We start from the raw sequence: 24,606 nt of genomic DNA on the forward strand, positions 1-24,606 counted from the left end.
ATAGCTCCAGTTACTTTGAAAATTATTCCCTTCTCCCAGAAGAACTTCTCCTTTGATTAATTTGCACATTTTCTTACTAACAGCTGGTTCTTCAAGAAGGTAGCCATTGCTTCACCAGAGATGTTAGCTTCTGGTTCAGTACAACGACCTCACATACTCTATTAGCTCACATAAACTATTCCCAAAAGCTCATGTTTGTCTTGTAAAAGAAGTAACCTGCATGTAAAACATGCTTTTCCATAGCTTTTCCTCCTATTCATAAATAATAGACGATGCCTTATCTCCAGTGCAGTGCTGGCTCAGGCTGTAATTCACTTTTTGACCTTGCCCTCAGCTCCATACCCAACATACCCAAGTCACTGACTCAGTGTGAGGTTTTGGGGCCTGTCAGTAGTTTGTCCATGCTGCTTGCTTTAAACAGTACAGCAGCAGGGATTGGGTGCAGGCCAGTATTGGGTACATGTGCATGATCATTTCCATTTGGATTAGGGTCATGCTGTTGGAGATGTGGTTCAGTTTGTACTTCAGAGTGTTCCTGGAGCCTGTGAATAGCAGACCTTTATGGTAAAACTAAAGATGTTTCAGGACATTGCCTGATACACTCAGAGTAGTAGACTGTAGTAGGCTGTTCACTCCACAGGAACAGACTAATGTAGCTTAGAACAGAAGAAATCCCACAGCAGGTGTGCAGGTGGGAGCCAGGTCCTCCACACCAACCCTTTCCCTGTACAGATCCCCTGTTGTTGTTGCTGCTTGGTGATGTAACTACAACCTTTAGCACACTGCCTGGGCTGTTAATCTGCTTGCAATCGCTTTGTTGCTTGAATGCTGTTGCTGTTATTTACAGTTTCCCCGTGTAACTGCCCTCAACTGAGATTAGCTGGCTTGTGCAGAGTAACTCCAGCTGTTGGTGAAAGATAGCATCAGTTTACCTTTCTTCTTGCATGAAATAAATGTTTGGAATCTTCCCTCAAGGTTTTCCTGACTTCTTGAGATGTTAAATCACTTCTTTCCATGTTTGCTTATTTGTAATGTGCCTGCTTTAATCAGTGCAGTGGGACTTTCAGCACTGGGATATATTTCACATTCACATCAGGGGAGAGCAAAGCCCAGCAGGATAACATCTAATTTTTTTAAACATAAGACATTTGGTTTTGCTAAACAGATTGGATGTTCTGATTTGAAATTATGAGTGGTTAGACGGCATCCTATCTTTAATTAGGTTGCACAGACTGAGTCATTTTGCAAGCTAGACATTTTAATTTACAATCTACTGCACTGCAGCACTCTTCGGGGCCTTCTGCTATGTAATAAGGTATTCAACTTGCAGCACAGGTTTTAAAAATACCGGAGTACTCTCTATGACTTCACTTGTTTATTTTATGTTTTCAATTCTAGTTGCAAATCAAACATGCAGTTACAGAAGCTGAAATTCAGAAGCTGAAGACAAAGGTAAGAATCAATATATGGTTAATGCATAATGTTTTTTTCTTTATGCAAAATCAGATCTGAAGATGTATCTTTATGTGGGTGGAGAAGTCACCATCCTTATTAAAGGCTGATTAAGAAGCACAGTGGCTCAGCTAAATCTTGTCTTGGTGTATGTTCTTTATTCCAAGTTTCGAGTAAAAATCTTAAGTGCTGCTATTAAAAGAAATTGCCAACTTTTGTAGCTTCAGTTAAACATATGTTTTAAGGGGTATCATAATTACTAAATGGCAGATTGCTAGTTTTAAATTTCTGATGCATTTTTTCAGGTTTTAAAATTATATTTGGATTGAATGTTCAAGTTGAAGTTAGTAGATTTTTATTTACAAGTGATGTTAAAGTATCCCTGCGCTACTTTCCAATATTGACATTTTTTAAAAACCCGATTTGTTTAAAGGAATTTATTAGAAATTATTTTTATATACAGAAGAAAAAGTATTGTTTCATATTGTTGCAGCTCTCTTTAAAAGATAGTCTAGGAAGGAAAAATAGGATCAGTTTAAAAGAAAATATTACCTCACAATCAGCTTCTAGTTAATAAATTAAATTTGCTATAGCAATAAAAAAGAATTGGTTTTTTTTTTGTACTGGGGTAACCTTTATGGGAACCTAACTGATTATTCAGTAGTTCAGCAATACTAGGATTTATAATGACATCCTTCTCTTTGAGTCTGAGTATATTATAAAGGAAATAAAAATAAGAAAAAGAGAAAATTGTACTTCAAGAAAACATTTTAGATTATTATTTCTTTTCAGCAGCATTTGCACTCACTATTATTTTGTATTTTGCATAGTGTTTATCAAATCTGCATAAATTACTGTTAAAAAAAATCAGAGTGCAACTGTTTTCTGCAAGGACAATTTCTGTTGTCCTGTCTCAGTCCAGAAAGTCAAAAATCTTTTCTTTCTCTGCTTTCCAGTTCAAATCTAGCAATTGGAGCCACACAGTCGATCCCTTGGGATTGTGCCAAGGCCCATTGACTTGATGGCATCAATGTGTGGGTGTAAACATTCCTCTGTGCATATCCATTTGCAAAATTAGGGTTAATGTGCCTTTTAGTTTTGGACCTTTTTACCTCATCTTTTCAATAGAGCTGAAGAAAATGTGACTCATTGAGGTATATTACTAATAAAACTGCAAACAAGTTAATTTTTTTTGTGTATATCATCCATAATGCTAGCAGAACTGCCTAGAGCAAATTAAGAACTCCTGATGAATAAACAGGGATGTTAAGGCATTTTTTGTTTACTAAATTATAGGAACTAAATCCCACAAGATGCTGTATAACCCTACCTTTATCCAGCACCAAACACTGAAACCTGCAGGTAGCTTCAGTTAGAAAATGAGAACACTAAAACAAAAAACAAACAAACAAAAAAAATCTGGAAATCAAATTCCCCCCTCCCAAAATAAGAAATGTCATCATTTTCTGAAAGTGTGTAAATGCCTTATAGCACCTGAGTCACATGCACAAAGCAAAATGCATCCCATGTGCTGGCTGATTAACCCTGCAGTTTGTCTGGGTACTCCACTATTGACATTTTAAATGTCAGCCAGTCAGGTTAGTATAACCCAGAGAAGCACAGAGGCTGCACTGGAACACTGAGCAAAAACTCTGCTTGGTTTTATGAGGAAGAATAATACATGTATCAGCCTGTTTTCTTTGTCCTGGAACACTCTTCCCACTGTCAGCATATTACTATTGTAGTTACTGATTTACTGATTCTCTCTATTTGTGTTGTTTGAATTAATCCTGAACTCTTAGGCTGCACTTTGCAGCTTTTCATGGACTGCATCTCCACTCCTTTGTTCAGCTGCAGGCTGCTGAGAATGAGAAGGTGAGGTGGGAATTGGAGAAGACCCAACTCCAGCAGAACATTGAGGAGAATAAGGAAAGGATGATGAAATTAGAGAGTTATTGGATTGAGGCACAGACCCTGTGTCACACAGTGAATGAGCACCTCAAGGAGACGCAAAGCCAGTATCAGGCTCTGGAGAAGAAATATAACAAGGCAAAGAAATTAATCAAGGATTTTCAGCAAAAGTAAGCAGCTACACCAGGCTCAGCAAATGACTTAGTGGCCAGTTAGAAAACATGTATGTGATATATTTTGAAATATGAAACCCACTGTTAAACACCTGTAAGGTAAACACTGTTTTCCACTTTTTTATTCATGAAAAGCATGGACACTTTCCATTATGGAAAAATGCTAGTATTCAAGCTGTAGTCATACTGTACCTAAATAAAGACTTAGTCTGTAATATTCCAGATTGGTATGTTTCAGAATTAGGAAATAGCTCAATGTAATTGCAAACAACTAAGAGTAATTACAGTAAAGCACTTAATTACCAAAGTTTGCAGCAATTTATATGTGTATTGTATCAGCTGGATTCATTTCTGCTGTGTACTAATGTAACATCAAAAGGAATATTGTTTTGTTGCATTTTACATTTAATTTTTCTTCTTCTTGTAGATGCCAAGAATGTTTGAGCTGAGTTGATTTCCTGGCCCCCTCTGTTTCATGTGGTCCCCTCTCCCTGGTGGCTAGCAAGAATAATAACATCTTATATTTCTATAACAGCTTCCATTCCCCAGTTTGTTTTTTTTTTTTTTTTTTTGCAGCAGCAGCTTTTTTCATTTTCTGCTGAAATAAACTTATTTAAAGAGGAAAACTCAAAGACATGCAGCAATGTCACGTGATAATTGGGATTGCAGAAATTAATATCCTGTCCCATTAAAAAGGGGGTTAGAGTATCAAAATATCATTACCTATTTTGGAATTTCATGACTGTTCCAAAACTAGTTTGTATCCTGTGTGTTTTCTGTCACAAATTTCTTTGATATTCAAAATAAAAAGAGATAGGGCAAATCACAAGAATGAGTTTGGATGGCTTTCCATTGACATTCTGCTTTATATTAGTAAAAGATCTAGTCAGTTGTTTTTAAATACTTCGGACTCCTTAACTGACGTGACATATTTCCTTTAGAAAATTCAATTTGTACCTGCAAACTTACAGGTTGTCCATTCTGTGAAAGGAGCACAGTCATACTCTAGTAAAACAGAGACTTTGCTCTATGTCCTACAACATAGAAAAGCATAAACTGAGCTATGTTGGTTTTGTTGTAAAGACAGATTAGGAAAAGAAACCAGTTTAGATATTTTGATTATTAGTAAGAACTGAGATTTTTTTTTCCAGATAAGTTGCTCTTGCCATTTTTATATTATTGCCTAGCATATTCCCTTAGCCTAATTGCTTAGGGTTTTGTCCTGATTGCAGTTTCATAGTTCTTACTAAGTGACTAATAAATTGTTTGGCAGGGACAGATTTTTCTGATGAGTAGCAAATATTTTTTTTTTCACTCTGATTGCTTTGATGACAGCAAATACATCTTCTTTTTTTCCCCTAAGAGAACTTGACTTCATCAAACGCCAGGAAGCTGAACGCAAGAAAATAGAAGATTTGGAGAAAGCACACCTTGTAGAGGTTCAAGGCTTACAAGCTCGTGTGAGTAACATTTCCTCTTTATATTTGAAGAATGAGACAATTCTGTGTGATATTCTGGAAAAACAGCATCTCTAATGGGGAGGGTATATTGGGGTGAATATTTTTGGTAATACTGTGTTGAATTTCTTTCAGATACAAGACTTGGAAGCAGAAGTTTTCAGGCTAATGAAGCAAAATGGAAGCCAGGTTAACAATAACAACAACATTTTTGAAAGGCAGACATCTTTTGGAGAAGTTTCTAGAGGAGATCCAGTGGAAAATCTAGATACTAAGCAAGTGACCTGCCTGGATGGCTTAAGTCAAGGTTTGTTTGAGCCAAACCATAACTCCTATGAACCATAGAATTATAGAATTATTTGGGTTGGAAGTACCTTAAAGATAATTTAGTTCCAATTCCTCTGCCATGGGCAGGGATACCTTTCACTAGACCAGGTTGCTCAAAGCTGCCTCCAACCCGGCCTTGAACACTTCCATGGATGGGGCAGCCACAGCTTCTCTGGGCAACCTGTTCCAGTGTGTCACCACCCTCACAGTAAAGGATTCCTTCCACATATCCAACCTAAATGTCCCTTCTCTCAGTGTGAACCATTGCTCCTTGTCCTGTCACTACAGTTCCTGACAAGGAGTCCCTCTCTGGCTTCCCTGTATGCCCCTTCAGATGCTGGAAGGTTGCTATGAGGTCTCTGCACAACCTTCTCTTTTCCAGGCTGAGCATCCCCAACTTCCTCAGCTGTCTTCATGGGGAGGTGCTCCAGTCCCCTTATCAACATCATGATCTTCCTCTGGACTTGATCCAGCAGTTCCATGTCCTTCTTAGGCTGGGAGTCCCAGAGCTGGATGCAGCACTCCAGCTGGGGTCTCATGAGAGCAGAGGGGCAGAATCACCTCCTTTGAGGTCACACCCTGCTTTTGATGGAGCCCAGGATTCCTAGAAACTGTAACATTATTTATTTCTCTGTTGAAAAAAAAAGAAATACATTATGAAATACATTAATTTCTAATTTCTAGCCACCACAGAGGTGTTTTATTAATATTGATATTTTAGCAGTCATTTCAAGTGTGGACACCGGCAATATTGCCTTACAAACAAATCAATATGAATTATATTTTTAACAAGGTATGTGTATAAAAAGGAGCTAGTCCCGCTGAAATGGTATTCGGTGATATGCAGACTTTGTGCAGTTGGTTTCCACAAATCTTCACAGACCTGCTTTTTCTGTCAAGTGTTAATTTTAATGAAATCTCTGAAGTTCAGAAAAGTACCCAGGATGACAAGAAAGGCTGTATTTCTGCCATAGACACTCAGTAAGTGTTATAGAACATTTAATACTTAGCAGTGCTGTTAACACAAATCCTTCTAGTAGTTTGTTTTATGAGAAGAAATTATGTTTTCTTCACTTGACTCAGAAAAATGCTTACATGTACTGTTGTAAGAATGTCAACACACATCTATGGCTCAAGAGCTAAAATCTGAGAATTTCTACATGTAAAAAAAAAGAAAAATGTTAAAATTAATTCTAAAAAGATGGAAGTTCTTAGTAGAGTATTAAAAATCTGCATGTCAGTGCTTCAAAATTATGGGTTTTAATCAATGCATTTGCATGAAATTTTTCCAAGAGCTGCCTTTTTTAATTCCAAAAATGTCCTCCTGGAGAAATGTTACCAGTGTTAATTATTTCTGAGTGTTAGACTAGATGATCTCTGAATTTAAATGCCCAAGTTTAACCACATGAATACTAGCACAAATTATTTGCTAGGAAAAATTGGTAATCGGCAATGATTTTTTGAAAGCAGAAGCTACATAGTTAGACCTTAGAGTCCAGGCTGCATTTGTGGTTCTAATAAGGGGGAGAAAACCTCATTTTTATAAATAAGTATATCTTTAAAAATGCTGCAGCACTCTGACTTCCATATACCCTTTCCAGTAAATTCTGTGTCAGTTTCTGAGGTCTGGATCAGACTCTAACGTAGTGATACTTGCTCTGCAAAGAGCCTGTGTCTCTGTATCACTCTTGTTTAAACCTTTTAAGAAAAGAACTTGCCATCAACCCATGGGTGTTTGCAGAGGAGCTATGAGGGAGAGGGGAGTTGTCCATGATGGACAGCTGGAGGTGAGTAGAGTCCCTGTGGTGCTGTGGGTTGTGCACACTGCCTTTGTGACATTCACATAGGTGCTCCAGTCTCTTTTCTGGCTCATGTTTGGCAAGCATAACACATGCTTCTTGATCAAGCCTCTGCATTAGGCTCCTGGGGTAGGACTGCACGTGGACAGCCACATCCCAGAATTTTGTCCAGAGGTTTGCAGGTCTGTTTATCATCAAAAAATTAGGGTATGTAAAGATACAATGTTTTAATTAAAATTGTATCAAGTATATTTTTGTTTCAGTGTGACCTGAGGTGTTTTATTGCATTCTTGCATGGTTGGGGACTTGGGAAGGAGCAGAGGATGCAGCCTGGTGGTTGCAAACATTTGAGTGTTACAGTTCCTGATGCTGCACAGTGCTCTGGCCGTGCTCAGCATCCTGCCAAGGCTCCTCAAGCTGTAACATAACCTCACACTGAGCTTCAGGGGCTGCCAGTAACATCAGTGGAAGTTAAAAAGAGAAAATCAAAACTACCATGGCCCACATAATTCTTCCTTTGCTTTGCCAGGGAATACTAGACTATGGATTGCATTTCTTTTACAAATACATGGTTTATTCTGAGAGCCCAGCAGTGCATTGTAGCCTCCTGATTCAGTGATGATGAGCTGTGTCTGCAGTAGACAATCAGGCTGTTTACTGGCAGGAGTCAGTGGTTTGAAATCTAAACAGTTCAGTGCTGAGGCCAACTTTGGCAGTCTCAGACTTTGACATCTCTGTGCAAGTTCCTGTTCAAGCACTTTGTGTCTCTACTTTCTGGGTGTCTTTGGATACCCAGGGATGTGTCAGTTCACAGAAGGAGATTTTAAACTCTGTCGCCTGTCTAATGGAAAAACAGTGGGAGTACAGGCGAGCTCTTCCCTGCTTCACAGTGGTACTGAAATAGTTCAGATGGAAGAACATTGGAGTCAAGTGGTTGAACGTCTGATGAAAGAAAGTCTCATTACATTGACTCTGGGAGTGAAATAAGAACTGTTATGACTTTTATGTGAGAGATGTTCCAGACACCCCAGTGGGTTGGGAGATTACCGCAGCATCATGTGAGGTTGTGGGTTTGTGCTGGGAGCTGTGAGGGCCAGCCACTCTGCAGAAGAGGGAGCTGGGACTGGGGGTGGCAGCACGTGTGGCTGGGGCAGAGACCATCTGACAGCAGCCCAGTTCCACTGCAACAAAGCAGGGCAAGATGGGGTGCAGGAAGTAGGAAACTCCAGGCCCAGATGGTCTTCTGCTTTAAGAAGGCCCATATGAGCACTTCTGTAAATACCATTTTCAGTCCTGTGTTTATAGTTTGCATCATTTCAGCAGTGAAACAAAGGGATGTACAGAAGTCTGTACAAAGAACAAATACAAGCGGTTCAAGCTATAATAACCATGTGTAGTTTTCCTGTGGATACTTAGGGCAGAAGCATCACTGCAAGTCAGACAATGCTAATTATTCTGGAGTATCATGTGAAATAAAATTTAACTCTTAACACATTGAAGAAAAGCAAAAATATCTGTAAGATCAGATTTTAATTAATTAGTGTATTCTGAATGCAGTATATAGAAAAGTAAATTTGTCTAATGGATTATGCTTTTTACTGTGAGGGTTGAAAAAAAATTGTTAAACCATAAGAATCTGTTATTTTTCTAGTATAAAATACAAAAGCGCCTTTTAAAATATTTTTAGTCTTAGTCACTGCAGCTTTGTAAAATGTTAAATTTACTGCAATACTCAGATTTCATTTGAGTAGATGGTTGATAGCTAAGACAAGTACAGCTATGTTAGTTTTAGGTGTAGAGGCAAGTCATATATGAAGTGTTCAGTATACTTTGCTCACGAGACATTCGTGAATCAGGTGTCTTTGAAGCCAGGCAAGTAAGATGGTTTCATTGTTCTGTTCTTTTCTATTAAATACTTTTCCAGTTTTCATTTATCACACAATGATGTTTATGCCCTGGTGGAGGAGAACTCTCTGCAGGTCAAGCACATGTAACTCCCTCTGAGGGAGTCTAAGTGGATCTACTTTCGAGGCTGGTACAGCTGGGTTTGTGTGGCCATCTGTGTAACAGTGGGAATACTTCATAGAATTCTGAAATATCTGCAGTTGGTTCTTTGTATGCCCTTGCTGAATCTGTACAGATAAACTTGTTTATGCAAATAACTTTTTCTGGGGATACTATAGGAGTTACGAAAGTACAGGTACAAGTAAAATGTGTATTTTCTAGCCTAAATTATTCTATGATCCTATGCAAAGTGCATGTGCTTGCAATTGTTTGTACAATTCCTTTTCTTAGGAAAAGTAATGAAAGATACTTCTGTTAAACAGTTTCAAATCACATTTCCATACAGATTTCAATGAAGCAGTTCCAGAAACAGAGAGACTGGACTCCAAGGCACTGAAGACTCGAGCTCAGCTCTCAGTGAAGAATAAGCGGCAGAGGCCTTCCAGAACGCGGCTGTACGACAGCATCAGCTCCACTGATGGCGAGGACAGCCTGGAGCGAAAGGTGAGAAGGGCTCTACCTTCTCTTTCCAGCTTCCTGGGGAGTGCTAGGTTGCCCCTGTAGGTCAGTTCATCCTCTGTCTTCATCTTTTCATTGTAGCACAGGCAGTATTTATTTCTCTGTGGCCGGTCTGCTGTGAATGTACTTGAGTGATGTGCAAGTCCAGTCTCCTTTTGAGTCAGCACACCTGGTTTTTTGGTTCTATTGTGTTTTAACTGGAATCCTGGTCTTTTTGATTTACATGTGCTTTATAACGCAGAGCGGGTCTTTTCATTTATGCAGGAGGTGAAAGGAGCTTGAATTGTGCATTTCTCTATTTATTAATTTGTTACCACAATTGATACAATATTTGCTCATTGTTTTGCCCTATTCTGACTTCATCTGAAAGCAGATGCCAATAAAGAACACTGTGTTGTACCAATAAACAGCATCAAAGGGTAATGCCTTGAACTGCTACAGCATTTCGTACAAATAGAAAGCTAAATAATGAATAAAAGAATTGCATGTTCAAAGTAAATCTTGCTCTGTTTGCTTACTAAGTGGTATAACCTGCTTTATAATCTCTTATACCAACAGCCATCACACAGTTACAGTAGTCCCATGCACATTTCAAAATCACCACTGCCCTTATGCATGAGAGCATCCTCACCAGCATCAGATTCTGGTGCTTCCTCCCTCTCCCCCGTGGCTAGCAGTGCAGCAATCTCACTTGACAACCTAACTGAAAACCAAGAAGAAGAACAGCACCACAAAGGAGGTGTCCTTTCCCCATATGCTCGGGGAGACACTCCACTTTCTTCTCCTTCAAAATCTGGGCACAGCTCTGAAGCATCTCCTTTGCATCACCCAGCTGGCAGGAATATTTTACAGGATAAAGGTATTACTGTTTCTTTTACAATAAATTGATGCATTATTTTGCTCACTTAACAGCTATCTACTTTATTGCCTTTTGTTGTGCAGTAGTACCTTAGCAACTAGAAGGTCATCATCTTGTAATTTCTTTTGTCTTCCTGGAAGCCAAAAACTTTAAAATAATCTTGTATGATGGTATAAGAGAAGGATAAAGTTTAAAATGGAATAGAGAACTGCTTACTTTCTTTTTTTCAGGCTTTCTTGGAACTCACTGAAAAAAAACGGGGAATTTGCCCTTAAGAAAACGTTGTATTGTGGTTTTTAAAAAAAAAAACAATGTTATTTGATCTTGGGTCACCTCCATATTAGAAACATGCTTAACACAGTGTACTTACTCAAATAATGTGGTTTTGGCACTGCTAGATGATTTTTTTGGAGGGTGCAGAAAGGAGTGTAAAGCAAGAACAGCAGATTGTAGCTTTTAATTGCTGAGAGGAAGCAAAGTCTAGGTTTAATGAGAGGTTAGTAGAGATTTTTCATTTACAGAAAAAAATAAAGTAATTTCTTGGAGAGATTGGCCTCATTGTTACTAATTTGATTCAGACTCTTGACTCTGTTTTTTTCCTCTTAGGTGGATGAAACAGGGTGCAATCATATGTAGTTCAGGTGTATGTCTCAGATTCCAGTTTATTATAAGAATTAACAATATGTTGCTGAACACTGAGCTGTTCTTTTCAGGTGCATTTCAAATTCAGAATTAACATTTGACACCACTTCAGCATTCTTAGCAATGCACCTTGCATTCTCAAACTGTCACATAAGTTAAAACACATAATAAAAAAAATTGTTCATAAGTGAGGTCTGCAGGACTAGTTCTAGAAAGATTTATAACAGACTTTGGCTTGCTTGAATTAACTGAAAAAAACAATTTATTGAAGAGATATGTTAGTGTGTCTGACTTGCTACTGATTTAAACCCTATTTCTTCTTCATCTTTGTACTGGGCTTTCACACAGGTTCATAAAAGACAACATTATGAAACTTTACTGAATTTAGGAGAGGTTAATATATTGCAAGAATTTTTACATGAGTTCTGAAATTGCTAGCTGTAACTAGGTTAAATTGTTAAGGATTCCAAGTTAAATTCAATATTTGAGTTTTGCAAGTAAAAATAAGGGTGTGAACATAAGATTGTGACTTCAGAAACTCAGCTGAATGTGTGATTGGTTTGTCAGGGAAGGCCTAAATCCTGCACTTCCAAGTGATGTATGAAAAATTCATTGATAAAAAATTTGGTGGAAACAAACCTTGTAGTGAAAGGAATAGGGCATTGCATTCCACCCACTGTGTCACACTTTCCATTTTAGGTTTGACAAACAATCTCTGTCTAAATATTGCTGTCATGCTTTCCTCATTGTGACTGTTAAGTAAACAACCAATGCTTTTGGGTGTGTCTAGGTTCTGAGTAATACATTAGAATTAACCAGAGCAATATAATTTCAAGTAGAAAAAAAATCATATTTAGTAAGTCCTACTAAAAAAAGAAACAAGTTATTTGGTAACAAGTGTTGCAGCAATGCTATTTTAAATGATTGTTAATTTGACTGTTAAACTCGTACAGCTCAGAAAATAAAAAAAGACAATGCATTTGTTTTATGTGTTCAGGAGGGATTTTTTAGAAATGGAAAGAGAGCACCTCTGTGGACACACACAGCGATAAGTTAGTCTCTCAATAGCAGAAGTGAGCATTAGCAAGCTCACATTTGTGTTTTCTTCTTTTTCTTACAAGATCCTGCAGTGTTGTGGGAAGGGCTGAAGTGGCATGAGATTAGTTTCTTTGCAAAATTATGAGCTTAGAACCACAGCTTTTTCATGTATATGTGATGATTTTCATTAGTTTTGCCTGGTTTGTGCAGCAGCAGCAGCATCCTTTGATACAGCTGCCAGGTGACAGCAGTGGGCAGTGCTCACTGACGTGAGGCTGCTGCAAGTGCTGTGTGCCCCTGGGCAGGGGACTGAGGTCTAGGGCCTTCCACATCCATCAGCCACACATTACTGCAGCTCTCAGCTGGAGGTGGTGGATTAAACAACTTCTGTGTGATTTGTTCTGAGAAACCAGCTTTCCCTTACCTTCTCTGAAGAACTTCAAGGAGCCAGGGAAGATGCACCCAAGCAGGGTGGCCAAAGTCCCATCCTGCCCAGGCAGGGCACCTGTGCCTCTGGTGCTTGGTCTCTGCCATGTGCAAGCATGCCAGACCCTGTAGGTTCAGATCCACACTGCCACTGAAGCTGGTTTTGGGACCTATCCGTGCTCCACTATGTCCCATAGCCAGCACAAATATTTTCCTCAGCAAATCATCATTATTAAAAGGGCCCTGGCTGGCCCCAGCTGTGTGGGAGGGGGATCATAGGGATATAAGAGCTTGAACAGAAATTTGCCATTCCAAGTAGCTGCTGTGTATTCCAGCTAAGCTCTCCAGGCTTTTTTTTTCCTACTACACCAGCAAAGTGTCCATCAACTAAATGTTTTAATTATTTGCCTAATACAAAACCACTGTACTTTATAAATTCTCAATTTTCAGTAAGAAATTCTTCAAAAAAACCCACTACCCCTTTCCCTGAAAGCCATTTGTCCCACTTGCCTGTTAATAGCTAGTGTGAAAATAAATGTTGCAAGTTTTAATTCTTGTGATGATTTTGGCAGTGGTTAAATGAGAAGTGTGCATTAAAGGTGAAAGAGAAACTGTTAGAGGAAACAGGAAAGAAGTGTGCACAGTGTAGGGTTGATGCAAAGTGTGCATTGCCTAAAGTTCTCCTCTGCCTCCTTGGGGAATGAATTTCTTCTTCAGAGACTTCATCTTGCCTTTGTCATTCTTCGTATTCCTTTCTTTTGTTTTCTTTTTTGGAATGAGGTTGCTTGTTAGTTGTTCTTGAAATTTATTTTTTTTAACATAAGGACTTGCGTTGGTGGAAATAGTATGGCTTTTAGTGTGGGTATTGCAAAAGGCTTATTTTCCTACTTTTCAGAGGATTTAACCAATTAATTGCACACTAAATTGTTTGCTCAAATGAAAACTTGGGCAGATACTATCTACAAAGCAACACACAAAGTTCTGTACACATAGTTGACTGTCCTGTGATAGTGCTGTGGTGCTTGGGGTTAATTTTGAGGGTTTCATTTAAGTCAGCAACACTAGGAGAAGTCCACAAACCCAGCAGTGCTTCCAGTTAGAAGCTGTGTATGTCTGAGGTCACACTGAAAAAGCCACCAAACCACAAGTGACATGAATGACTGACCTTCATTTGCTTCCTCTAGGGTATTTGGGAACACTCTTTATGTTTAAGTGCCACAGTGTCTGAATTTTTAAACACACAGTAGTGTGTATTCTTTTAGTTTCTGTATAGATTTCACAGGATGTTTGCCAGACTCAGGTTCATTGTTTTGGCTTTATAGATACTGCAGCCTGTTTCCTCTTTAGGATTTAATAGCATTGGCAGAAGAGATCAAAAATTGATAAATGCCTAAAGGCAGATTTATTCACTAAGCTACATTTAGGTTTTGGGGAGGGTTGTTGTTTGTTTTTTAATTGAGAATGGTTAGATTTTAGGTTACATATTTAGTTTAACAAAGATGTTCTGGCTAAGCTGATTAACTATTTCATAGCATGCCCATCATAAAAGGTACCCTGGGTTCCAAAGTTGAAAAAGAATTTTAGGAGTAATTTTGGAAGTAAAGCATACATACCAAATGAATTCTGTAAAAACAAACATAAGCAAACTACTGCTGAGTTTAAAAAAGGCATTTACTGGAATGTTTGCCTATTAATACTTTATCTTATTCAATTTATTACGTAGTCATTAAAACTAAATCAATGTTAACTTTTGGTTTTCTTCAATTAAATTTTTTGTGTATTTTTGAATTCTGAAATTATTTATTTTTATTCCTGTTCACACCATCTTCCTAAAAATGAGAATTCCCCTAATTAAATTGTGTACTCACACACATGTACATGAATAGGTATCTAATTATGAAAAGATACACAAAGTGTTCTGGATGGAAAGTACCAATTAAAATTAATAATGTACATTCTTCCATGTAAAAATGTATCCTAGATGGTGCCACAAGTGCTCAGGCAGCAAGAACAACTGGCCCTACTATAGGGCACACAGAAAAACTAAAGAGAAAACTTGCAGATCTTGGGTAAGCATTTTTTTTATTTAAAATATATTTTCTTCTTCATTAAAAGGATTGGAAGTAAAATTTCTAAGATGTTTCCTGATGTTTTCTAATATTCTTATAGGGCTCCCTTGAGAAGGAGTTCAAGCAAGGGCAAGAAGCGGAAGGAGAAAGAAGCTATGAGGGTGGCCTGTGGCACTAGGTATGGGTGAGACTGGGGATGCAGAAATTGTGTGCCAGAAATGTTGGAAAAACATAATCATCCTAGCAGATGGAATATTAACAGTCCCACTGACTTCATGAATAAGTGTTAAGCTTTGAGATAACCTGAGCTTACAAATAGATTTCTTGGCTCACAAAAGACTGACATATAATCTAAAGATACTTGGAGGTTTATAATGTCATAAAATCATAAAATTTCTCAAGCTGGCAGTGACTTGCAAGAATCATCAAATCCAACTGCTGCTGTTGCATCCACTAATAGGATTTGAAGAAATTGATTTTCAGAGCAGCCCTACAAGATGCACCCAGTCAGTTAATAATGTCCATGAACCAATTCCAAACCAAACCTTGACACAATTCCACATTTTTTTTTAAGTGAGGTTGAGCAGCAGCTGTTCACTGCAGCTTTGCAGCACCCACACTAGGAATGCTTTCAGAAGGTTGTTTTTTTTTTTTCTGAAGATAAACATCTTAAGTTGAAAAATAGGAAAAATGCTGACTGCATGTCACATCAACAACTTTCAGGCAAGGAATTGAGAGATCTGATGACACAACATCACCAGCATTGGAATTCTGAATAAATAAATGAATATTCACAATGACAGGATGCAATCTCTGCAAAAGCTAGTGTAGATTTTTACTGAAGGCCTCTCCTTACATACCTATGAGTCTGACAAGATCACAGCATGATACCTGGTTCCAAGTATGAAAGGCAAAATAAAGTCAGGAGGGCTAAGCAAACTTAGTATGTTCCAAAAGTTTAGAAAGAACATAGCAACTCAAAAACTCTGCACATAAAACAATGCAAAAAACGACATGATAAAAGAGCTGTTGGGAGAAAGCAGAGTTTGAATGCAGGTAAAAAAAACATTGTGATGGAAAATCAGTATGTAGCCATTTGTGCATTTCTACTGACAGTCTGGTATGTGGAGAGCCAGTGACAAGTACATTGTGCAGCTCCATCAGAAAAGCAAAAGAAACCTTCCTTACTCCCTCAGGCACACTGTGCTGAAGTGCAGTGTTCTGTCTCAGCATACATTTGTACATTTGTATTCTGCAAATATCTGGCAGGATCTTCAGTGATCTCAGGCAGCAGCCATCACCTCTCTGCTGGTGTCAGAAAACGTGTCCCAGTGCGTCTGCTCACAGCTGACATGGTATCAGTGATACTGCTGGCTTTCCCTAGTGACAGGGAGAGCTTTCTTAAAGCCAAACCTCTGAACTTTATGTGGCTGTGAGGCAGCTATTGCCCTTTGCAGGGTGTTAGACATTATGCAGCATTTAGATACCAAGCCATAGGGTGGGGGAAATGAATGTGTACTTGTTTCTAAGACCTTGAATGACGCTTACGCCAACACAGGATGTTGCCGATGTTTGTGAGATCTCACAGGTGTCTTCCTTAGAGAGAGCAGATCTCAGTGTAGAGATCAGTTGCTTGTTAGTCCATGTGATAAATCAGTTATTTGTGTTGTTTTTTAATATTTCTTTAATACAGTTCGTATCCCAATTACATTTGCTAAAAGCAGAGTTTAATACTGCTTTCAAAGTTGAAATTTGTATTTGTCATTCTTACTCAACCTCTGTTAACTGGAGCGTAACTGTTTCAGCATAACTTTTTAAACAGGCATTGCCCTTACTTTTGTTACTGACTCCAAAGGATTTCCCTCACAAGAAATGTGAGGATGTTCTCTCTACAAGTCCAAAGCTGTATAAGCTCTTTGAAAGAAGGATAATGAAAAGACAGCATCCTGTTATAATTATGTCCATTACAGCAACTCATTGATGTAGAATTAATCATGTTGTCAGATGAGGGTTGCATGCATTATTTTGCCATTCCCAGGAAGTAGCACTCAGGATGTGTAAAAAAAATCCCAAATTATTTCCTGAAACTACCACTAATGCTACAGATAAGAAAAAATGCCCCATTTGAGTAAGGAGCATATATTTTCTTGCATGAAGTTAAGTGATTTGAGCAACATTTTTGTTTACTTTATATGTTCAAGCAAGATAAGGCGATGAGAGGGAAGTAAAGGACTGGGTCAGATGCATCCACCTTTCTTTTAGTTGCTAAATGGAGTATTTGGTTGCTAAATGCTAAACAGATTGTCCTTCTGCTTCCATAGGTGGGGGTCCTTTGACAGCCTCACTTTCATCCATACAGAAAAGAGATTTCACAAAATATGTGGTCTATTATGTTAATAATGATTTAGAAGCTGTCCAGAAGGTAGATGTTGAGGTAGATGTACCTACACCCTATTTACACATGGCTGCTAAGAACAGTGGGATTTTAATGCTCTGAATAATATATATGTTGATGTAAATAATATGGTTCTCTGATACATGCATAAATTCTTGGAGGCAGACACTTTGCATAATTCTTTTTAATTAATGTACTATACTAATGCTATATTATATATGTATTCCTTATATATAAGGAAATAAAATTTAGGCATAACATTATAGGCATAATTATAATATTATGGCATAATAATATAGGCATAATTATATAATAATAATAGACATTACCTTTGACTTGATTACTGCAATCTTTGCTATTACAAAGAGAGAATTTGATAAAGTCCCATAGATGTTTCTTTCATTTTTCTCCATTAATATTCTAATTATTTAATTAATTTAAAAGCAAGATAATAAGTACTTCATGTGTATTTAGCTGTTGTAACAAAGGAACTTCTCCATAGATGGCTACAGGTGCATCTGACTCATTCTGCCTGTGCTCAAAATCCAAGCCAGATCTTCTCTGAGAACCAGGGCCCACTTGGGTCAGTGCTGAGTCTAACGATTTAATCATGCTGGGGTACTACTGGGGCTCAGAAATGCACAAACACAACGTGTGGCTTCTTGACAGGAGCTGGTTCTCATCCGATCAGTGGGAGTATAGGCATTTTCAGCTGGCATCTGTCTCCATTTGCTGGGTGTATGTTGTCTTAAGAAAGCTTGAGTTAGAAAAAGAATCAAAAGAACATGCTTTTTTTCTTTTGCTGAAGGAGATATTTCAGGCATGCCCCTACCAGCTGCATGCCACTCAGTTCTTTAGTCACAGCTACAGGGAATGTCACTCTTTACAATTAACTGCCTCTGTGGCATTTTGTTTCCCCTTCTTTTATAATCTAATGCATATTCCTGCTCCTTTCTCTTAAACAGGACTGTCAGAGAGATGCTGCAGAAACCAGCAAACACTAAATCTTTAGCAGAGCGATCCTCCTCTCTCCCACACTGTGTACCATTCACATGGTATGGAGAGAGCGGCAAGGGATCCAATTCTTCCAGCAACCTGCCGTCGCCTACCAGCTCAACTGAACCTTCCTCTGAAAATTTAAGCCCAGCTAAAAAAGGGTCAAAGGTAGAAAATAAAAACTACCTTATTCCCACTGTGTTGAGTGGCATAATTGGCTTTGTGATTCTGGAAAAAAGAACAGGCCAATATGTGACTACTACAATAAACAGTGCATGGTGTTCATTGTACGGTAACAGCCCATCCGAGCAGAACATCTCTGTCATTGTACATTCCCTGTTCTACCTTTTTTACTCTGTCTTAATGTACATTACTCCAGTAAACTAACTGTGGTGTGCTGTACCGTAACAAAAGCAAGCGGTGCCAGTGGAAATTAGCATTTGGATCCACTGAACAAATGCTAGATTTGTGTATTCAGTTATAGATCTTTTCTTCATTCTTCAGGACTGGTAGTGGGAATACCCATGTGCAAATGAGGTGTTTGCAAGCGAAGAAATGCTGTATGCTGTCATCTGCCTTTTTTCCCTCAGTAATGAAATCTGTTTGTCATGCATGCTGGATGTTGGATTTAATTCTCTGTATGAAGATGCTTGAACTGTAAATATGAAATATTGCAATTTAATACATCTGTGTGATTCCTTTCTATGTGCATGAATGTTTCAGCATGACAATTCCTTAAATAACCCTTATTTATAGTATTATACTTAGCTTTCTCATGTTTGTTTTCACTTCTGGAAAATATTTCTTTGCCTGTAACTTCTTGTGACTTACAGCAGTTGATTTTTTTTATATTTGTCTGGTAAAAAGAAGCAGATACGGTTCTCAACTTCATATAGGAATATGAATCAGAAATCTCATTTCTCTGTCTTCTATCACCAAATGCATGTTCATAATAGCAGTTTCCACAGGCATTTCATACTTTTTTGATGCCAAAAGCTGGTGATGCATTACTTCTGCTGTGCTCTTGGCTGTGCAAGGTCATATCTGTTCTTGTGTTACCTGGCAAGGAGAGCAACACAACGCTTACAGCAGCCCAAATCAGATTGACAGAGAAGACCATCACTGAAGTCTCTGAACAGAAATTATTTGCTTATCTCTTCTCTTTTAGGGAAAAAAAAATAGACCCATAAATCCTATTTATGTATTTAAGCAAACATTGTTTAAAAATAGTTTTCAAATAGGGGAAAAAGCACACCCTTTTAGACAGTATTAGGCTGAGTTTATGGGTACTATCCTAATTATTACCAGGCCTTGGCTATTTTGTGGTTTTGCTGTAGAAAATTAAATTTGAAAATTAAAATCTTTGTAAACCTAAGGCTTGCAGAAAATAGAGGTGAAAGAAAAATCAGAGTACTTAAAAAAGAAAAATATTTTTTCACACAACAGGAGGTAGAGCTGTTGAACTCCTGGCCTAAGAACGCTGTGTGGGCTAAGGAAGCAGCTAAGGAAGCTGCTCAGATTTTCTTCTCCTCTATAAAGAGCTGGGAAAAACAGAACAGGAATTCTAAACATAGGTGAGAGAAAAATGACAAAAATATTCTTATGTTCTCTGTAAAGTTTACAGGCTCTTAAATTAAGAGTTTCTGTACTGCTATTCAGGCTTTCAAAGCACAGCATGATACCAATATTTAGTTGGATTTCCAGCAAAACTAAGAGGACCAACACTTGATATTTTTGGTAGTCTTCGTATTTTCAGGAAAGACAGGTCAAGTATTTGAGGGGGGCAGATAGAAGGATAACTTTTTTGTGTTGTTTCTCTTGTTTCAGTTTCTAAAGTGAAGGTCAAAGATGAATTGGATTTAATACTCATTTAGATGTTAGAGTAGACAGTCGAGGTCTCTGTATTGTCAAGTGTGTATTCAAGTTAAATGGATTATCATGGTGTCCCTAATCTTTTATATGTTTTGGTTTTCTCATTGTTCTCCCTCTAGTGTGAAATACTTGTTAATTTTTGTCTTATTCTGATGGTAATTTTGTTGTATACCTGAAAAATATGTGCCTGCTTTTGCTATTATTTGCTGTAAGATGTGATGTATCTCATTGCATTGTTAAGAAAAAACAAAGTTTGTTTCATGATTTTTAGTTCAGTAAATAATATTCACTATCCAAAGATACTTTTTACTTTCAGTTTTTTTCTAAAGGCATAGGCAAAGAGGGAGGATTCTTCCACTTTTCAAGGAGATTATTTGGGACTCAGAAGTGGATTCACAGCATATTCTCCTTGCTCTTTCAATAGGAGTTTTCACTTCTGTCTATTCATTAATTCTCTGTCCTGTTCTTTGTGCTACTGCCTGTGCTACGCTTCTCCTAAGTATTTGCAGGACAGCAAATGCTAGTGATTAACCTGCAGAAGCAGTAATTTAGCTCCAGGATGAGAGCCAGCATCTTAAGAGTCTGGAAATTGCTTTTAGACACCTTTGTTATTCATGAGGCATTAAGCTGGCAAAGGTGTCTCATGAAGTAGAGAGTGGTAAAAATACTGTGCATCCTGTAAATAGTAACAATGTAAAACATTAGGCTTCCTCATGTGTATTGTGGTTGGTTTGGTAAAAAATTGAAATCACTCCTGAGCTATGCCAACATGGAAGACAGAAAGCAAATTCCCCTTTTAGATGCATCTAAACAATAATTTGTTCATTCTCACTTCTCTTTTTCTCCACAGAATTTCACATTCAATGATGATTTCAGTCCCAGCAGCACAAGTTCAGCTGATTTGAGTGGTTTAGGAGCAGAACCTAAAACACCAGGCTTCTCGCACTCCTTAGCACTGTCATCAGATGAGGTATGCGGGTGAAATTGTTTCATTTGGGAAAAAGTTGTTTTCTTTTTCCAATGGTATCTCACTTGATTACTCAAATAATAAAGGAAAGGTTTTAGGCAGTAGGATTGGAGACAGAAATTATTCTTGGTTTCTAAATTAAGATTTTTCTTGTTCATATAATAACAACTTAAATAATGCCCTGTGGTGCTATCACGGGGAAGTGGAATGCAGTTGGTGTCCTAAGAGATGCTATATCCTCACACCTGCCAGTACATTTTTATTAAGTATGTACATATGGACATAGATAGAGATATACACATAAATACACTAAACTAGGCCTGAGACAGTTTTGATATACCAAACATACAGTACAGTTTGGTAAATGTAGTTGAGATGTAAGGCACCTTCACCTACCCAGTTTTTACCCTGGTAGAATGACCTGTACATGCAGTAATTGTGTGTTACTGTACCTGAATGTGTGTGTATTGATTATAATGTGTATGTCTTGATCCACTTTGCATTCTTTGTGCTTGCTTTGCACAGTGGATTTGAAATCAATTACTCCAAACCAGAGATTTTTCATACAATGATAAAGTAAAAAGGCATTCCTAACCCTGTAAATTGGTGACATATTTGAGCTGAATATAATCTATTGAAAATACTCTTCTTAAGATACTAGTTTTGTAACTCAGTTGTGGGTAAGGCTGTACAATTTCACAGTAGCTGACAGCACATCCTGTGCAGTCAGGAAACTTGTGTGCATTTTTTCTTTCACAAACGCTTCATAAGAACTTCACATTTTTCATGTGAGATTTGAGCCAAATTGTTTTTACTAGAGAGGGAGAACTTGAAGTATCTATACCTTTTATACCATTTTTTTGTTGTTTTAATGATAGGTAGGTTTTTTATTACTGCCTGCATGGTTTACTTGGGTTTAAAGAATGAGAGCTGTTTCATGCAACTCTATTTGCCAGACTGCAAGTCTACAAACCCCGCCATTCTTTTGAGGTTGCTTTTACTGCAGGTAATTAAGGGCAAAAATTTATAACAAAAGGAGACAGCACAGAGGTCTGCATCTGCTGTAAATTACTGAAAATAGCAAAGTCATCACTTGCACTTTATTAGTGTTAGTACTATCTTGATAATGTGTTTCATTATCTTACCATGTTTAATTCTCCTTATGTATTTGATTGTGGCAATGTCCTCTTGTAAGTGGTATTGAATTAAAAGCTTGAAAATCCTTTCATTTTACGTGTTCAGCTCTCTACTTTATTACTTCTAAAATACCAAGCCTGAGCAGGTCCATGAAAATGAATGTGTTTTCTCCATCCTCTGCTGTGTGCCAAATTGCTGCCTCCAGATGAGACAGCATGTTCAGCAAGAGCTGCCCTGGAAACCTCCCTGGCCACCCTGGGCAGGGAGGAGGCTGGTGCTGCTCCTCAGCCTTCCACAGCACACTGCTGTGAGCACTCCTCTGCTCTGGCTTCCTGCGCAGCCCCATCAGCATTTAAAGAAAAAGAAAAATCTGAAGCATGGGGAGGGACCCCAGTTCTTGCAGTCAGTTCTGCTTTAATTAAGGAGCTTTTGCTCTTGGAAATTGGAGCCATCAGAGAGGTTCCCACCAGTTCTAGGGTGTCAAGATCAGGAACTCTAGAAGGGTTTCATTGATGAAGTGTCAGATTAGCTGTCAAATCATGTGTGTGGTGAGTTTTCAACACAACCTCTTTGCTTCTGGAAATAATTCTTTTTAAAGAACTCTTGTTGGTTTATAGTAGCCATATCTGTTTGCAAACCTTGGTGCTGCTGTTGCCTGAACTTTTACATGCTGTTATGTGTTTGGTATTTTGTTTCTATAATGCTTTTCTTTCCTGTTTCTTTGTTGCTCCCTCACTCAGAGCCTGGATATGATTGATGATGAGGTGAGATACTAGCGTGCTGTTGTGGTGAATCGCGTGACCCTCCTGTGGCAACGCACTGTCTCTTTTGCAGAGTCACATTTCTTGTCTTGTGGTGTTGTGTGGCAAACACCCTTGTTGGCACAGAACACACAGATGTCACTGGCTCCTCTTTCCATGTCTTGAGTTGCCCTCTCATTGTTGCTGAGAGTTTTTAAGGCCACAGCAAACTGCAGTTTTTGTGGTATGCTGGAAGCAGGAGACGGGTCAGTGTCAAAGCAAATCTACCAGACCAGGCATCAGCTGTGCTGAGCTCATGCTGGCAATAGCAAAAGAAAATGATAGTGCCCAGGTCTGACAATTGGACAGCCAGAAGCTGAGAGAGCTCCCAGCATCATCTATCCTGATGTAAAAGCTGCTCTAACAGCAGACAGCTGCTGCAGCCTGTAGCAGCTGCTTTGCTGTCTACAGCCAGGACAGAATAGCTTTTGTTTCAGGCCCCACTGGCACACCCGTGGGTGTAATAAAGTGGCGGAGCAGCGACATGGGTCTGCTCCAGCAGTTGATGCCACACTTGCCCTTTTTGGTGGGGTTTGTGCTCTCAGCCACAGCAGCACAATGTGGTGAGAGCAGGGCCAGGGCTGTGAGATCCCTGTGTGTTCCGTACCAGTCCTCTGTGTCATCTCATAAGTCTTCTTCCATAGACAGTATCAGTCTTGCTAGCTGTTTGATTTCATCACTTTGAACTCTAGAGTGGCTTTCTGCGGATTGTATTTGCCCCTGATACTTTCTTAAAAGCTTAAACAAATAATAAAGATCTGTGAATGAGCCCAGGAAGTGGAATGCGCAATTCATTCCATCCTTTAGAAATCTGCTAATTTGAAGGAAAAAATCTTGTGAGGGAATGGAAGCATACATGGTTTGAATTGTGCCATCTGGCCATTTCAGTCCCTGCTTGGGTTTAAAGGAATGCCAATTCCTTTTTCTTCTGTGATTCTATAGTTTATTTTGATTCTGTGATTCATTCTTAGGTGTCTGGTTAGATAGAGATGTAATATAGCAGGGTGAAATCGTTATTATTGTAGTGCAAAGATAGTCCAGATACCTGTGCTCTGATGCTGGCAGTTTGTGCAGAAAAATGTTGTTACTCATCTGTGTTACCCTTTAATAATAACGTGGAACATGTTTGTCACAGATCCTTGACGATGGACAGTCCCCGAAGCACAGTCAGTGTCAGAGTCGTGCTGTTCATGAGTGGAGCGTGCAGCAGGTGTCCCACTGGTTGATGAGCCTGAACCTTGAACAGTATGTTTCTGAATTCAATGCCCAGAACATTAATGGGGAGCATCTCCTTCAGCTGGATGGCAGTAAGCTCAAGGTAATTAACTGACTGGGCCTCAAGGTGAGCCATAGTATTTTTCGTCACTTTACGTCATCTCAAAGGCAGTAAGAATTCACCCAAAAAGCAGCAAATCCTTGTGTATGGAGTCATGAAAGCCAGAATAATAAAGTATAAAGCCACAGCAACACTTCAAGAAATTCCCATATGCACTTGGATTCAGAAGCTTCAGAAATGCAAGGCATTTGCTTTGTGAAAATTCTTGGTGTATATAATGTACCCATATTTGCATGTGCAAATCATACAGCAGCGTGTGGAAGTGGTATTTGCATGCACATATTTCTCATCCAGCTCTATTTTGTGAAAGGGTGATTCTGAGAAGACAGTGAATAGACATATATCAGAAGTAGCAAGGGAAGAATGGATTAATGGGACATGGGAGGCATAAGCTGATAAGTTGTAGTGTGTTAGAACTAAATGCAGT

The 24,606-nt window shown here is 38.5% G+C and overlaps 1 protein-coding gene across 1 annotated transcript in view; it reads left to right on the forward strand.

Moving 5' to 3' along the window:
• Positions 1 to 24,606, forward strand: part of PPP1R9A (protein phosphatase 1 regulatory subunit 9A) — a 130,587-nt gene that overhangs the window by 99,942 nt on the left and 6,039 nt on the right. Inside the window, exons 8-19 of the mRNA XM_066553506.1 lie at positions 1,399 to 1,452; positions 3,304 to 3,533; positions 4,900 to 4,996; positions 5,129 to 5,300; positions 9,470 to 9,627; positions 10,201 to 10,501; positions 14,589 to 14,676; positions 14,777 to 14,854; positions 18,037 to 18,235; positions 20,790 to 20,909; positions 22,784 to 22,807; positions 23,979 to 24,161. Coding sequence (XP_066409603.1) covers positions 1,399 to 1,452; positions 3,304 to 3,533; positions 4,900 to 4,996; positions 5,129 to 5,300; positions 9,470 to 9,627; positions 10,201 to 10,501; positions 14,589 to 14,676; positions 14,777 to 14,854; positions 18,037 to 18,235; positions 20,790 to 20,909; positions 22,784 to 22,807; positions 23,979 to 24,161 — 1,704 coding nt within the window. The remainder of the gene's footprint in view (positions 1 to 1,398; positions 1,453 to 3,303; positions 3,534 to 4,899; positions 4,997 to 5,128; positions 5,301 to 9,469; positions 9,628 to 10,200; positions 10,502 to 14,588; positions 14,677 to 14,776; positions 14,855 to 18,036; positions 18,236 to 20,789; positions 20,910 to 22,783; positions 22,808 to 23,978; positions 24,162 to 24,606) is intronic.

The sequence above is a fragment of the Molothrus aeneus genome, chromosome 1 (assembly GCF_037042795.1).
Source record: "Molothrus aeneus isolate 106 chromosome 1, BPBGC_Maene_1.0, whole genome shotgun sequence".
In the NCBI taxonomy this organism is placed as follows: Eukaryota; Metazoa; Chordata; class Aves; order Passeriformes; family Icteridae; genus Molothrus; species Molothrus aeneus.